We start from the raw sequence: 17399 nt of genomic DNA, 5'->3' as shown, positions 1-17399 counted from the left end.
TTTTTGACATTATGACTCAATCAGCCTGATTCGGATGGTCTGTGTTTCCTCAAATCAGCTGAGGCGGATGGCGAGCTGTCAATTAAACGAGACCTCAGCCAATTTCCCTCCTCGCACTTGCCTGTTATTACTGCGTCTCTAGTGACCTCCATATCGGTGGGGCCTTAAAAGCTACTCTCCCTTCAGAACTTTTTCTGCTTCCAATGTATATCTCGTGTAAGGACTATAAGGGCAAAGTAAAACAGGGGCATAAAGGCAATCATTCTCTCCCGCTCCGTTTGCGAGTGTAACAGGGAATGGAATGACTAGCAGTGGTAAAAAGTACCCTCCGCTATGCCTAGTATAGTGGTTTTCAGAAGTTATATGTTGATATAGACATAACTTTAGCAGAATGTGACAAACAATGTAACAAAACATGTCGAACATCCAGATAATCATTTATGTACTGTATGGTGAATCAAGACACATTCATAGGATTTGTCGACCTGGAAAAAGTGTTCGACAACGTAAATAAGTGCAAAATATTCGACTTTTGAGAAAAATAAGGGTAAATCATGTGGTTCAAATGGCTCTGAGCACCATGGGACTTAACATCTGAGGTCATCAGTCCCTTAGAACTTAAAACTACTTCAGCCTAACTAACCTAAGGACATCACACACATCCATGCCCGAAGCAGGATTCGAACCTGCGACCGTAGCGGTCACGCGGTTCCAGACTGGAGCGCCTAGAACCGCTCGGCCACACCGGCCGGCAAAATAAGGGTAAGCTACACGGAAAGTGGGTAGTACACAACATGTACGAGAACCAAGAGGGAAAAAGTAAGAATAGAAGACCAAGCAAGAAGTACCCCGATTAAAAAGGATGTAAGACGGGGACGTAATCTTTTGCCCCTGCTCTTCAGTCTGTATGACGAAGAAGCAATAACGGAAATAAAAGAAAGGTTCAAGAATGGGATTAAAATTCAAAAAATGGTTCAAATGGCTCTGAGCACTATGGGACTTAATTGCTGAGGTCATCAGTCCCCTAGAACTTAGAACTACTTAACCAACCTAAAGACATCACACACATCCATGCCTGAGGTAGGATTCGAACCTGCGACCTTAGCGTTCGCGTGGTTCAGAGGCTAAGGCGGTTTTGCGACCGTGTTGGCTGCAGATTCCTTGACTTGCGCCATAGGGTGGTGGGGTTTCGGGTTCCGCTGAATTGGTCAGGAGTTCACTACACTCAGCTGGCGGCTACACGGGTAGCGGAGGCTGTGTGGCGTGGACTGGGCCGTTTTTTAGGTTAGAAGGCCTCGGGAAAGTACGGGGTGCGCTGCAATCTCAAAGGGTGCGTGGCAAATACAGGACGTACTTGGATCAAGGAACAGTCGGAATTGTAATTGCAAATTGTTGTAGTTGTGCTGGGAAAGCCCCTGAGCTTCAAGCGCTAATAGAAAGCACAGAAGCTGAAATCGTTATAGGTACAGAAAGCTGGCTAAAGCCTGAAATAAGTTCTGCAGAAATTTTTACGAAGTCTCAGACGGTGTTCAGGAAAGATAGATTAGGCAGAATTGGTGGTGGAGTGTTTGTGTCTGTCAGTTGTGGTTTATCTTCTACTGAAGTCGAAGCAGATACTCCGTGCGAACTGGTATGGGTGGAGGTTATACTTAACAGCCGAACTAAGTTAATAATTGGTTCCTTCTACCGACCCCCAGAGTCCGATGATATAGTTGCTGAACAGTTCAGAGAAAATTTGAGTCACGTAACAAACAAATACCCCACTCATATGGCTATAGTTGGTGGGGACTTCAACCTTCCCTCGATATGTTGGCAAAAATACTTGTTCAAAACCGGTGGTAAGCAGAAAACATCTTCCGAGATTGTCCTAAATGCTTTCTCCGAAAATTATTTCAAGCAAGTCCACGAACCCACGCGAATTGTAAATGGTTACGAAAACACACTTGACCTCTTAGCCACAAACAATCCAGAGCTAATAGAGAGCATCATGACTGATACAGGGATTAGTGATCACAAGGTCATTGTAGCTAGGCTCAATACCGTTTCTTCCAAATCCACCAGAAACAAACGCAAAATAATTTTATTTAAAAAAGCGCATAAAGTGTCACAAGAAGCCTTCCTAAGAGACAAACTCCATTCCTCCCGAACTGACTATGCAAATGTAGACGAGATGTGGCTCAAATTCAAAGATATAGTAGCAACAGCAATTGAGAGATTCATACCTCATAAATTGGTAAGAGATGGAACTGATCCCTCATGGTACACAAAACAGGTCCGAACGCTGTTGCAGAGGCAACGGAAAAAGCATGCGAAGTTTAGAAGAACGCGAAATCCCGAAGATCGGCTAAAATTTACAGACGCGCGAAATGTGGCACGGACTTCAATGCGAGATGCCTTTAATAGGTTCCACAACGAAACATTGTCTCGAAATTTGGTAGAAAATCCGAAGAAATTCTGGTCGTATGTAAAGTACACAAACGGCAAGACGCAGTCAATACCTTCGCTGCGCAGTGCCGATGGTACTGTTACCGAAGACTGTGCCGCTAAAGCGGAGTTATTGAACGCAGTTTTCCGAAATTCCTTCAGCAGGGAAGACGAATGGAATATTCCAGAATTTGAAACGAACAGCTGCTAGCATGAGTTTCTTAGAAGTAGATACGTTAGGGTTTGTGAAGCAACTCAAATCGCTTGATACGGGCAAGTCTTCAGGTACAGATTGTATACCGATTAGGTTCCTTTCAGATTACGCTGATACAATAACTCCCTACTTAGCAATCATATACAACCGCTCGCTCACTGATAGATCTGTACCTACAGATTGGAAAATTGCGCCGCGCGGGTTAGCCGAGCGGTCTGAGGCGCTGCAGTCACGGACTGTGCGGCTGGTCCCGGCGGAGGTTCGAGTCCTCCCTCGGGCATGGGTGTGTGTGATTGTCCTTAGGATAATTTAGGTTAAGTAGTGTGTAAGCTTAGGGACTGATGACCTTAGCAGTTAAGTCCCATAAGATTTCACACACATTTGAACATTTGGCCCCAGCTGTACTGTGCTGCATGGTGTCGTGGTTGCAAAGATGGACCTCGCTATGGACGTTGGGAGTGAAGTTGCGCATCATGCGCAGGTCGCACCAGTGTTTAAGAAGGATAGTAGGAGTAATCCATCGAACTACAGACCTATATCATCGACGTCGGTTTGCAGTAGGGCTTTGGAGCATATATTGTATTCAGACATTATGAATCACCTCGAAGGGAACGATCTATTGATACGTAATCAGCATGGTTTCAGAAAACACCGTTCTTGTGCAACGCAGCTAGCTCTTTATTCGCACGAAATAATGGCCGCTATCGACAGGGGATCTCAAGTTGATTTCGTATTTCTAGATTTCCGGAAAGCTTTTGACACCGTTCCTCAAAAGCGACTTCTAATCAAGCTGCGGGCCTATGGGGTATAGTCTCAGTTGTGCGACTGGATTCGTGATTTCCTGTCAGGAAGGTCTCAGTTCGTAGTAATAGACGGCAAATCATCGAGTAAAATTGAAGTGATAGCAGGTGTTCCCCAGGGAAGCGTCCTGGGACCTAAGCTGTTCCTGATCTATATAAATGACCTGAGCAGTTCTCTTAGGTTGTTCGCAGATGATGCTGTAATTTACCGTCTAGTAAGGTCATCCGAAGACCAGTATCAGTTGCAAAGCGATTTAGAAAAGATTGCTGTATAGTGTGGCAGGTGGCAGTTGACGCTAAATAACGAAAAGTGTGAGGTGATCCACATGAGTTCCAAAATAAATCCGTTGGAATTCGATTACTCGATAAATAGTACAATTCTCAAGGCTGTCAATTCAACTAAGTACCTAGGTGTTAAAATTACGAACAACTTCAGTTGGAAAGACCACATAGATAATATTCTGGGGAAGGCGAGCCAAAGGATGCGTTTCATTGGCAGGACACTTAGGAGATGCAACAAGTCTACTAAAGAGACAGCTTATACTACACTCGTTCGTCCTCTGTTAGAATATTGCTGCGCGATGTGGGATCCTTATCAGGTGGGATTGACGGAGGACATCGAAAGGGTGCAAAAGAGGGCAGCCCGTTTTGTATTATCACGTAATAGGGGAGAGAGTGTGGCAGATATGATACGCGAGTTGGGATGGAAGTCATTAAAGCAAAGATGTTTTTCGTCGTGGCGAGATCTCAAAAAATGTTTCAAATGGCTCTGAGCACTATGGGACTCAACATCTTAGGTCATAAGTCCCCTAGAACTTAGAACTACTTAAACCTAACTAACCTAAGGACATCACACACACCCATGCCCGAGGCAGGATTCGAACCTGCGACCGTAGCAGTCCCGCGGTTCCGGACTGCAGCGCCAGAACCGCACGGCCACCGCGGCCGGCTGGCGAGATCTATTTACGAAATTTCAGTCACCAACTTTCTCTTCCGAATGCGAAAATATTTGGTTGAGCCCAACCTGCATAGGTAGGAATGATCATCAAAAAAAAAAAAATAAGAGAAATCAGAGCTCGAACAGAAAGGTTTAGGTGTTCGTTTTTCCCGCGCGCTGTTCGGGAGTGGAATGGTAGAGAGATAGTTTGATTGTGGCTCGATGAACCCTCTGCCAAGCGCTTAAATGTGAATTGCAGAGTAATCATGTAGATGTAGATGTAGATGGTTCCAGACTGTAGCGCCGAGAACCGCTCGGCCACGCCGGCCGGCGATTAAAATTCAAGGCGAAATGATATGAATATTTAGATTTGCTGATGACGTTGCTAACCTCAGTGAAAGTGAAAAAGAATTACAGGACCAGCTGAATGGAATGAACAGTCCAGTGAGTGCAGAATATGAGTTGAGAGTAAATCGAAGGAAGACGAAAGTAATGAGAAGTTCCAGAAATGAGGACAGCGAGAAACTTAATATCAGGATTGGTGAAAACGAAGCAGACGAAGTAGCTCATGACGGACGGAGCAAGGAGCATGTAAAAAGCAGATTAGCGATGGTTAAAAGGGTATTTCGGGCCAAGAGACGTCTTCTAGCATCAAACATACATCTTAAGTTGAGGACGGAATTTCTGAGAATGTACGTTTGGAGCGCAACATTGTATGGCAGTGAGACGTCGACTGCGGGGAAGCCGGAACAGAAGTGGATCGAAGCCTCTGGGATGAGTTGCTACAGAATAATGTTGAAAATCAGGTGGACTGATAAGGCAAGGAATGAGGAGGATCACCGAGGAAAGTAATATTTGAAAAACACTGACAAGAAGAAAGGACAGAATGACAGAGTATATTTTAAGACATACATGGCACCAGAGGGAGCGTAGAAGGTAAAAACAGTAGAGGAAGACAGAGATTGGAATATATCCAGCCAACGATCGAGGACTTACGTTGCAAGGCTGCTCTGAGATGAAAATGTTAGCGAAGGATGTCATCAAACCAGTTAGAAGACTGATGACTCAAAAAAAAAATTAAAAGCAATCCCATGATCTACTGGCTGGCTGCAAGTAGCCTTTCTTCGGTGCGGCACCAGGTGGGGGAAGCTGGAAATCTCTATACCCTGGTCACCTTTTACCTACAGGAAGGAACACCGGTACATAACTGATAGCAGGCTGAATGGACACGGGGCCATCCTGGAAGAAATGGAAAGAGGAAAAATCACCGTTCCTTCCTGGGATCGAATCTGGGACCTCCAGACCCGATGTCTGGCACTCTACCCGCTAGACATCACGTCCACAGACCAAATCATAACCCTCCAATAGATAAAACGTTATTTTTGTTTACAAATAGACAGACCAACATACAGACATTATCAGTTGTCATCTTTGTCAAAATGTTGTGCCACGGTAGATAAATTGTTAACATTTCTCGCTAACAGACGGCGAAAGATTGTACTGTTCGACATATTCCATTTACTATATTACTTTTATTCGGAATGACTACTGTCAATTCTTAATATTTCTTACCAACTGAGCGAAGTGGCGCAGTGGTTAGGACTCGCATTCGGGAGGACGACGGTTCACACCCACGTCCGGCCATCTTGATTTAGGTATCCGTGATTTTCCTAAATCGCTTCAGTCGAATGCCGGAATGGTTCCTGTGAAAGGGCACGGCCGACTTCCTTCCCCATCTTTCCCTAATCCAAGCTTGTGCTCTGTCTCTAATGATCTCGTTGTCGACGGGACGTTGAACACTAATCTCCTCCTCCTCTTAGCAGTTCTAAGCATTGCCATTTTTCGACTGCTAATTATCAACGCATGTGTGTTCACAAATGAGAAAAAATGAAAGATGAAATGACCGAAATGTTAAGCCTGTCATGTATAAATAAAATCTGTAGTGCAACATCTTACGGAAAAATTTGTGGAAAGGTCTTATGGGACCAAACTGCTGAGGTCATCGGTCCCTAAGCTAACATACTATTTAAGCCAACTTACGCTAAGGACGACACACACACTCATGCCCGAGGGAGGACTCGAACCTCCGACGAGGGGAGCCGCGCAGACCCCGCGGCTACCCCGCGCGGTTAACATCTTATGATTATACATGAACGCCAGAACGTATGTTTTAGGAACAGTTTTCATTATTACGCACCTAGCATACAAACGTTCGTTTTTGTATCCTCTGATTCTTCACTTCTGTACGATTCATACAATAATGACATACTTAAAAACCATTATATTCCCAGGAATGGAAATCGAATGCGCGACCGTCGAGAAATGAGGCAGCGGCGTAACGATAGACCACGGAGGCCGCTTGGAGCCGAGACCTGTGTTATGAAAAGTTTCCATGCCCACTTGGTAAATGGTGGCCTACTGACCACGCTCTGTTTCAAACTGCACATTCACGTGCCTGCAGGATGTTCAAAACCTCCACGATAAAATTAAAAGGACTTACCATAGACAAAGAATAAGTAACCAATGCATATGCAGCGTACTTGTTCTGGAGTTTTGCACGTCTGTTTGAAATGTGCAAGGCCATTAAACTTCAAATGTACGTTTACGGATACAAAGTTAAAAAAAATGGCCACTGTGTAAGAGTTTTATGATCCTACTTAACTTCTCACATTCTTTCGCGTAAGAATATCTAAAGAATATCGTGTCTAAGACTCCACTTGACGCCAAACAGAAACTTACTGTTTGGATATTTGCTTATCTTCAAGAAATGCACAACACTTGAACATTAGAAAGAGTGCGATAATCACTACCACAAAAGTGAAATCAAGTCTAGGACTGACAGCACAGGCACCCTCTGCGAACCATGCCAAAAAGACCCGACGAAGGAAAGCGATATTTTGTTGACACAGTAGACTCGCCTACCGATAACCTTATTCTCGTAACGTTATCAACGAAACCGTAAAATCCAATGAACATATTACCGGTGTACTGATTCTAGCTATCTTTATATGAACCCAGTAGAATTTAATCTACCCACTTTGAAATATGATTCACTGTAAGACATGAGCTCCTTCATTAAAAAATAAATGAGCGAGTAAGTAGACGAGAGAGAGAGAGAGTTACTCGCAGAGATCTGGCGTCCTATGTAACCTGCCCCAAATTCTTAGGGCAGGTAGGTCCTAAACTGTCAACCTTAAGGTAAGGGAGTGGTGGTCAGAAATAAATATTTAATTTTTGTTGACTTACCAATGTACATTTTATAGGAACTCTTGAGAATGACGACGGGCATTCTCAGACTATGTACCTTTCACTCTCTCAAATATGCTTGTTATCTGTTGTACAGTGAGAGAAGCAGGTAGGATTCTGTTAACCAGCTCACCTTCAGTTTCTACTGCAGTTTTGCGTGGCAAAGATTTCGTGAAATCCCACAGGAAATGAATCTATAGGTGTGAGTCCCGTCGATCGCACTTACTATGGGATAGGATTTTCCTTATCTGCTGTTCAGGTACTCATGTACACTAATTTGTGGTATAATGGTACACCGATGTGTTGAAACCACGAGCTCTCGCATATAACCAGCGGTACAATCACTATCTACTGTAGCAGAGCATCTCGACTGAACACCGGGTAACTGTCCGCCCCTGGTAGCTGAGTGGTTAGCGTGACGAAATGTCATGCCAAAGGGCCCTTGTTCGATTCCCGGCTGGGTCGGAGATTTTCTCCGCTCAGCGACTGGGTGTTGTGTTGTCCTTATCATCATCATTTCATCCCCATCGACACGCAAGTCGCCGAAGTGGCGTCAACTCGAAAGACTTGCACCAGGCGAACGGTCTACCCGACGGGAGGCCCTAGCCACACGGCATTTCCATTTACTGGGTAACTTGCACCTTTCAAACAGGGCAGCAACAAATACTTGATCTCTTGGAATTTCAGCCCACATGTCAATACAGAATCACATCCAGTGGTTTAAGGCAAGTCTCATTATTCTCGACAAGGCTTTTACGTTGGATGGAATACAATGTGGTTATAACTAAACTTTCTTTACTTGAGAGGGCTCCATTAAAAACGAGTGATCGTAGGATAACGAAACTTTGCAAAAAGATTTATAAGGGCATTCGGAAGAGAAATAACGAATCAAAGACGGAAAGAGACACATTTTAATTTCCATATAAAAGGGTAACATTTTTTAATTGCGTATCTTGTTTACGTTCCACGTTACAAACGTTGTTCAGTATGACGACCATCTGCATACACGACAGCCTGGAACCGCACTACAGACAAAAAAAAAAAAAAAAAAAAAAAAGGTTCAAATGGCTCTGAGCACTATGGGACTTAATTGCTGAGGTCATCAGTCCCCCAGAACTTAGAACTTCTTAAACCTAACTAACCTAAGGACATCACACACATCCATGCCCGAGGCAGAATTCGAACCTGCGACTGTAGCGGTCACGCGGTTCCAGACTGAAGCGCCTAGAACCGCACGGCCACACCGGCCGGCGCACTAGAAACAGTTTCACAATCGTTCGCAGCACTTTTCCAACAGTGGACCGTCGAATGTTCAGTTGCAGTGACACAGCTCGTGCACTGCTTGAAGATGGCAGATGCGTCCATGGCAACAGTAACTTTTTCAACAATTTGTGGCGCAAATGGTCGTCGGCCTCTCCCAGCAGGAGCAATCCTCAAGTCACCATTTAATTCGAACTTCTGAATCATTTTCTTCAACTCCGGTGGAGAAAGAGGACCTCTCCGTGTTCCTTTAGTGTGTCGATATTCACGAAGAGCAAAAACGCTATTGCTGTTGTTTTTATAGAACAGCTTTACGAGTAATGCCCTACTCATCTTGTCCAGGCGCATGTTGACTGTCTGCAGCTGTAATGCATTGGTGCTTGTTTTTCAACCCTACGTCGGCCTATCGGTACCTGCGCCTAACAGCAAGTCATGACACTAACACTACCGACAACGCAAATCGTGCAGCGCAGTCTGAACACCATGCTTATAAAGTGGGGGAACCATACGGTAGTTTTCCGTCTAAACTGGCTAAAGCAGCGAAAGCTCAATTATAATCACTGTGTACTATCATGGTTGAAAGAGGTCTCACTGTGAAGGATGCGAACTGCAAGGGTTGCCTAGTTAATTTGGGGAAGAAAGGACCAAACAGCGAGGCATCGGTCCCATCGGATTAGGGAAGGAAAGGGAAGGGAGTCAGCCGTGCACTTTCAAAGGAACCATCCCGGCATTTGCCTGATGCGATTTAGAGAAATCACGGGAAACCTAAATCAGGATGGCTGGAGACGGGTTTGAGCCGTAGTCCTACCAAACGCGAGTCCAGTGTGCTAATAACTGTGCCACCTCGCTCGTTCTGCAGGAAGTCTGCCAACGCAATATTTCACCGGGTAATTTGCTGACAGAATTGAATACTGGAATCAAAATGATCTGGACCCATAGCTTGGACACTTTCTTTATTATAGGTGTGAGATTACTATTCCATCTATGTTATCTACAACGCCATAGGGTTTAGGACCATCTCATCATATTCTATTGTGCAAACAATTCTTTATCGAGAACTTCGGAAACCCATCTATGACTTGAACTAGTTTCTCGTAAGTCTCCATCCACGGCGATGAATTCCTTGCGAGTTCCACGACGGCTGCTGTGAAATTTTCCTCTGCGTTCGATGAGCTTCTAGAGTACTACATCCTCCTTCTCCATCCCTTAAAGGCACATTTGCAGGTGCTTGTAACAAATAACCCTCTATCTGTGACAACGAGTCATAAACTGTGAACAGTGGTAAACTCCGCCGTGGTCACATCTCAGAGGACTGTGCATCGTTTTTCAAAGTGGCAAACAGGTTTTGGTTATGAAATACAAGCAGTTTGTAAACACATGTCTCGTATGGCCTGAATATTCATTTCCAAACGTTGAGCCCTTACATTAAAATATTCAGTTCAGCATTCTCTTACTGTATGCGTAATTTTGACCCTAAAGCGTTGTGACATCATTTATAAAAGCTATATCGGGAAAATTTGCCCATATATCTATATTTACAATACTATTCGAGCCGTTTTCTGCTACTCGATGGATGTACTTGAATCCTTTAAAAAATCTTGTGGAACTGAGACAACGGCACGTGGCACAAGACATAAAAACAGGAAAGCGTGATCAGTACAGATTTTTTTCTTAAGCAATCAACACAAAGTACGAAATGTTTATATCATGTATTTCCTCTCATGATCTCTTCCATAAAAGTTGTCTGTGTTTATATTTAAATGACAACGTGGATGAAGTATTAATACCACATCTTTTACTCGTCAACAAATAAACCTGTGTGACAGTTGGTTGAAAGTGCTTAGGTCTCGCATTTAATCTGTGTTTTCAGGCAATCGTAAAATGCGTTTTAGACAGGTACGTGCCGAGTAAAACTGTGAGGGACGGGAAAAACCCACCGTGGTACAACAACAAAGTTAGGAAACTACTGCGAAAGCAAAGAGAGCTCCACTCCAAGTTTAAACGCAGCCAAAACCTCTCAGACAAACTGAAGCTAAACGATGTCAAAGTTAGCGTAAGGAGGGCTATGCGTGAAGCGTTCATTGAATTCGAAAGTAAAATTCTATGTACCGACTTGACAGAAAATCCTAGGAAGTTCTGGTCTTACGTTAAATCAGTAAGTGGCTCGAAACAGCATATCCAGACACTACGGGATGATGATGGCATTGAAACAGAGGATGACACGCGTAAAGCTGAAATACTAAACACCTTTTTCCAAAGCTGTTTCACAGAGGAAGACCGCACTGCAGTTCCTTCTCTAAATCCTCGCACAAACGAAAAAATGGCTGACATCGAAATAAGTGTCCAAGGAATAGAAAAGCAACTGGAATCACTCAATAGAGGAAAGTCCACTGGATCTGACGGGATACCAATTCGATTCTACACAGAGTACGCGAAAGAACTTGCCCCCCTTCTAACAGCCGTGTACCGCAAGTCTCTAGAGGAACGGAGGGTTCCAAATGATTGGAAAAGAGCACAGATAGTCCCAGTCTTCAAGAAGGGTCGTCGAGCAGATGCGCAAAACTATAGACCTATATCTCTTACGTCGATCTCTTGTAGAATTTTAGAACATGTTTTTTGCTCGCGTATCATGTCATTTCTGGAAACCCAGAATCTACTATGTAGGAATCAACATGGATTCCGGAAACAGCGATCGTGTGAGACCCAACTCGCCTTATTTGTTCATGAGACCCAGAAAATATTAGATACAGGCTCCCAGGTAGATGCTATTTTTCTTGACTTCCGGAAGGCGTTCGATACAGTTCCGCACTGTCGCCTGATAAACAAAGTAAGAGCCTACGGAATATCAGACCAGCTGTGTGGCTGGATTGAAGAGTTTTTAGCAAACAGAACACAGCATGTTGTTATCAATGGAGAGACGTCTACAGGTGTTAAAGTAACCTCTGGCGTGCCACAGGGGAGTGTTATGGGACCATTGCTTTTCACAATATATATAAATGACTTAGTAGATAGTGTCGGAAGTTCCATGCGGCTTTTCGCGGATGATGCTGTAGTATACAGAGAAGTTGCTGCATTAGAAAATTGTAGCGAAATACAGGAAGATCTGCAGCGGATAGGCACTTGGTGCAGGGAGTGGCAACTGACCCTTAACATAGACAAATGTAATATATTGCGAATACATAGAAAAAAGGATCCTTTATTGTATGATTATATGATAGCGGAACAAACACTGGTAGCAGTTACTTCTGTAAAATATCTGGGAGTATGCGTACGGAACGATTTGAAGTGGAATGATCATATAAAACTAATTGTTGGTAAGGCGGGTACCAGGTTGAGATTCATTGGGAGAGTGCTTAGAAAATGTAGTCCATCAACAAAGGAGGTGGCTTACAAAACACTCGTTCGACCTATACTTGAGTGTTGCTCATCAGTGTGGGATCCGTACCAGGTCGGGTTGACGGAGAAGATAGAGAAGATCCAAAGAAGAGCGGCGCGTTTCGTCACTGGGTTATTTGGTAACCGTGATAGCGTTACGGAGATGTTTAATAAACTCAAGTGGCAGACTCTGCAAGAGAGGCGCTCTGCATCGCGGTGTAGCTTGCTCGCCAGGTTTCGAGAGGGTGCGTTTCTGGATGAGGTATCGAATATATTGCTTCCCCCTACTTATACTTCCCGAGGAGATCACGAATGTAAAATTAGAGAGATTAGAGCGCGCACGGAGGCTTTCAGACAGTCGTTCTTCCCGCGAACCATACGCGACTGGAACAGGAAAGGGAGGTAATGACAGTGGCACGTAAAGTGCCCTCCGCCACACACCGTTGGGTGGCTTGCGGAGTATCAATGTAGATGTAGATGTAGATGTAGATTCCATAGATTTAAATCATTCCCAGCTCGAATTAAACTGATTCAACTCGTGATAATTTCGATGGTGTTTGTTTATAAATTCTCGGACAAAGACTTCAGCATAGCACATTAGCGATATCTTTTCGTCGCTAATTATTGTGAATTCCCTCATTAAATATGCTGTGCCAGTATATCTAGAATAACGTTACTTTATAGAATACCGAATGCACAAACGAAACACACATAGTTTACATCTCACGATTCGTAACTAGGATATGATAGAACTTCAGTTCTTCCTGTTTGTATCAATAAATACATTTCCCATATACAGGAGTAAGTACAAAGAGCTCATTCTCTTATATGATTACATTTCAGATACGTAACTAAATGCAGAAAAAATTTTGTGATGAACTAAATGCAGGAAAGACAGTCGCTGTATGCTCCCCTTTGAATTTCTTAGTTAACAAGAAAGCATGCAAGGTCACAGATATTGAAACCCATAAGTGTTAGTTTTAAATGCCAAAGATATTTAATGTAAGGTATTGGCTGATGGTCTCTGAACACCTCTGAACGAAATAGTTTATTTCTTGTGAACATAAGATCTTCGCTTGTTACTGCAGTTGCAACTATGTTGCAACGTCTTGTTTTGGGAGTGAAAAACGAAGACTAGCTGCTTCCATCAACAATTCTGCATCAAACATAATGAATATTTGAATAAAAGACACGACAGCCATCGTTATAAAATATCCAACACCTTTAACAAACTCTATTAGAATCTGTGATCATAATGTATGTGGTCGCATACGCATTCTTGATAACTGTGAGTACTAAAGGCTAACATTTGCAGTAGAGTAATAGCCTACGACTAATCCAAAACGTGACAAGAAAGGATGTTACCGAAAAATCATGACAAGCGGTTAATTTCAACCGGCTACATGCACATAAACACAGGGCTCGCTCAGAGCGGCGGGAAACACGAATATCCTCAACTCTGCTCTCAAAAACTTTATCCGTTCTGCACTGACACTCCCAAGCAAATAATAAAAACAATAAATACATCACAGAAGAGATGCCCATTTTTTTACAATTTCAACTGCTGTGGCATGCTCATCGTAGTGAATATGATGTCTGCACACTTGATCTTCAGCATTTCAGCAACCTAGTACGTTGTGCGCAAGCTTTTACGATTTATTCCTGTTCGGGAACTCAGTCATACAGGCGGTAAGTCGCAAATAAATTTCTTTTGTGCTAGATAATATACATAATTAATATTACGAATGACACTACCACTAAAATGTAGATCAGGTATCCAAAATTACATTGCTGTAAATGTAGATGTCAAAGTTGCTAAAACGCGTCATCTTTGTTGAGAACCCTAATTTCTGTGGCAATTTCTCTTGCTTTGAACACAGAACGATGCAGTCGCAGCCGTTCTAGAATATCAAGTACGGAGGGAAACGTTCTTCCCTTCAACTGACGCACAATAATAAGAAAATAAGATATCTCGCATTTGCAGGAAAAATAAATATTAAAATAGTATGAAAGAGAAAAAATCACTGGACCCCAAGGAATATCTCTTCGATGCTATATTAATTAAAGGAAAGAACTTTTTTCCCTTCTAGCAGCGATTTATCGCCTGTTACTAGAGCAACAAAGAGTTTGAAACGGTGGAATAAGGCACAGATCGTTACTGTCTTCGACAACTACGTAACTGTAGTTCTAGGTCGCTAATGTCAACATGTTGTAGAATAATAAATCACATGCCTGCACGCGTGTAATGACTGGTGGACATCAAAACACTCCTTTGTAGGAATTACTACGGTTTTCGTATATTGCGGAGAAGCTGACTGCTAAATTTTCGAGAGTGTGCCTTCCCAGAAGAGTCCGTCAAAATCTTACTTCTTCCTACATATATCTCACAGGGGGAATGGCAGTGGTACACCACACAGATAAAGGATGTACGTTCCACCACACATCGCTAATTGGGATGCAGAGCATACCTGTATATATAAACGTAAAATTAGATAAAAGTTTCAGATAACACAGCAGTACTTCCGCAGTTTCTGTATCTATGAGGTTAAAAGAATGTTAATGAGAGAAGTGAACAGTGCCCATACGGGACCACTTTGCGCTCAGAACCATATCAAGTCGAACTAAAAAGCTATTCACTGTTCTCTTAATCGCTACCTGTAACAGTTGAACTTTTTAATTTACATCCTCTTGCCAATTTACTTCAAATAAACCCAATCTCACTACATTTTGATTTTAATGGACAAAATATTATCTTGTGTTATACCTGAGTACTGATATTAACCTTTCAATCATTAACTTTTTATTAGCGTAGATAGTAATCCGATACCTGATACCTTCTATCAAAAATTAGAGTAGAAAGTGCTCTTTACTTGTTTTCATTTTATGACAGTGTCTAATATTTTATTTTATTTAAACCTGCCATGTTACAGATGAGTAGTTAAAATTATACCTTACATAGCATGGATCCCACTCCCATGTGTAACCTGTGCACTTCATGAATGGACACAGCAAGATACAATTTTATAGCACTACCTTGGATTAACAAAATTTGCCATGGAATACGCATGCGTTTGCAGCGGTTACAGTACAAATATTTACAACGGTGAGTTGAGAATGCGTAAGTGTATGATTGGCATGTTAATATAAAAACTTAACATCAACACAATGTGTTCTTAATGAATTTACCGAATGTCCTTTTTTTTTCACTCACTTAACCGTGTACAGGACTCTGTGTGTAACCCTCTTGCTTTTGTGTGCAAGCGAACAGTTTCCTTTTACTGATTTATTTCATTTTGTAATATAAAGATAGATATTGTAACTGTAATTAATATTTTTTGTACTAATTTATTTTTATTGCAAATTTATTGTCATACATTTAACTAATTATTCTCCTATTCATAATTTAATTTAAATTTTTCATGTGATGTAGACGTTGCGAAAGTCGTAACATCAGCCACTGTAATCGCTGATTATTCGAAAAGATAAAATAGGAAAGGAAGATCACTCTTGTTAGACCGTAGATAAAGAAATGAAGAGCCGTTTGGAACATAAAACTCCAGAGCTGTCTTTATTTCGATTCAAATAATGCAGTCACAGTAGGAGCAAAACGCTTTTATAGTTGAATTCTCAAACACAAGGGTAAAAAAACACTTGCAGAGAGAATATTCTAACATGGATTATAAAATTTAAGACAGGACTCGTGGCGGAGAAGCGTCAGAGATTTCATGGTACAGTGTCAATCAACGAAGAAGGTGCACAGTAAAGAACGGCAAAATATCAAATGCTTTTCGTCTTGTTTGTATATTTTGTTAATCGGTTGGTTATTGCATTGTCAAGTCAATTGTGGTTTTGAAATGTTTTGAGTAAAGAATCCACAGGTAATGCGGTCTCTTAGAACTATGTCCTACAATCGTTCTGAGGTACAACAAAAAACAGCTCATGATTTTCCGGAACGTGAAGTAAGAAATCTCAAACATGAAACGAGGGAATATTACTATGGGCTCATAAAGTGTGTTATACATCCATTTTCATCTGTATAAGTAGCTAACATGTCTGATACATGCGTACCTTACACATATGTACCGTAAAATCTCTTTGCCGCCTATTCGTTACAGACATGCGAGTGATGTAACGAACACTCGAAAAGAATTTAGAATTATGATATGATTTTGAGTAGTTCTAAAATAAAGTTAAAGCATTTTCTATCTTTTATTGGAGCAGATACACTATTAGCCGCAACCAGTCATTAAGGAGCTCAATCTGACGTTTTTATACGTATCTTGCATTATAATAGATATCATTTGACTTGTAATCGAATTTCGGAGAAATGCAGGAACACACGAGGCAATACTGACCCTATGTGTTATCTTAGAAGATAAGTTAAGGAAAGGCAAACCTACGTCATAGCATTTACAGACGAAAGCTTTTGACAGTGTTGACTGGAATATTCTCTTTGAAATTCTGAAGGTGGCAGGGGTTAAATACAGAGAGCGAAAGGCTATTTACAACTTGTACAGAAAGCGAACGGCAATTATAAGAGTCGAAGTGCACGGAAGGTAAGTCGTGGTTGAGAAGGGAGTGAGACAGGGTTGTAACCTATCCTCGATATTATTTAATCTGTATATTGAGCAAGCATTGAAATAAACAAAAGGCAAATTTGGAACAGGCATTAAAGTTCAGAGAAAAGTAAAAAAAATCGAGGTTTTCTGACGTCATTATAATTCTGTCAGAGACAGTAAAGGACTTAAAAGAACAGTTCAATGGAATGGACACTATCTTGAAACGAGGATACAAGGTGAACATCAACAAAAGCAAAACGAGCATAATGGAATGTAGTCGAATTAAATCAGGTGATACTGAGGGAATTAGGTTAGGAAATGAGACACTTAAAGTATTGGATGAGTTTTGCTATTTGGGGAGCAAAATAACTTATGATGGTCAAAGTAGAGAGGATGTAAAATGTAGACTGTCAATGGAAACGTAAGCATTTCTGAAGAAGAGCAATTTGTTAACATCGAGTATAGATTTAAGAGTCAGGAAGTCTTTTCTGAAAGTATTTGTATGGAGTGTAGCCATGTATGGAAGTGAAACATGAACGATAAATAGTTTAGACAAGAAGACAATAGAAGTTTATAAATTTGGT

At 41.9% G+C, this 17399-nt stretch overlaps 1 protein-coding gene across 2 annotated transcripts in view; it reads left to right on the top strand.

Annotated features, from left to right (window-relative positions):
* The window catches only part of LOC124709427 (flightin), a 64065-nt gene that overhangs the window by 10469 nt on the left and 36197 nt on the right, over positions 1–17399 (top strand). The window contains exon 2 of one of the 2 annotated variants that reach the window (XM_047240838.1): positions 15187–15359. The exons of the other annotated variant lie outside the window; for it this stretch is intronic. Within the exon in view, the coding sequence (XP_047096794.1) occupies positions 15311–15359 (49 nt within the window). The 5' untranslated portion in view covers positions 15187–15310. The remainder of the gene's footprint in view (positions 1–15186; positions 15360–17399) is intronic. 2 annotated transcript variants of the gene reach the window in all.

Source organism: Schistocerca piceifrons, chromosome 1, assembly GCF_021461385.2.
Source record: "Schistocerca piceifrons isolate TAMUIC-IGC-003096 chromosome 1, iqSchPice1.1, whole genome shotgun sequence".
In the NCBI taxonomy this organism is placed as follows: domain Eukaryota; kingdom Metazoa; phylum Arthropoda; class Insecta; order Orthoptera; family Acrididae; genus Schistocerca; species Schistocerca piceifrons.
This window is presented reverse-complemented; position numbering and strand designations above follow the sequence as displayed.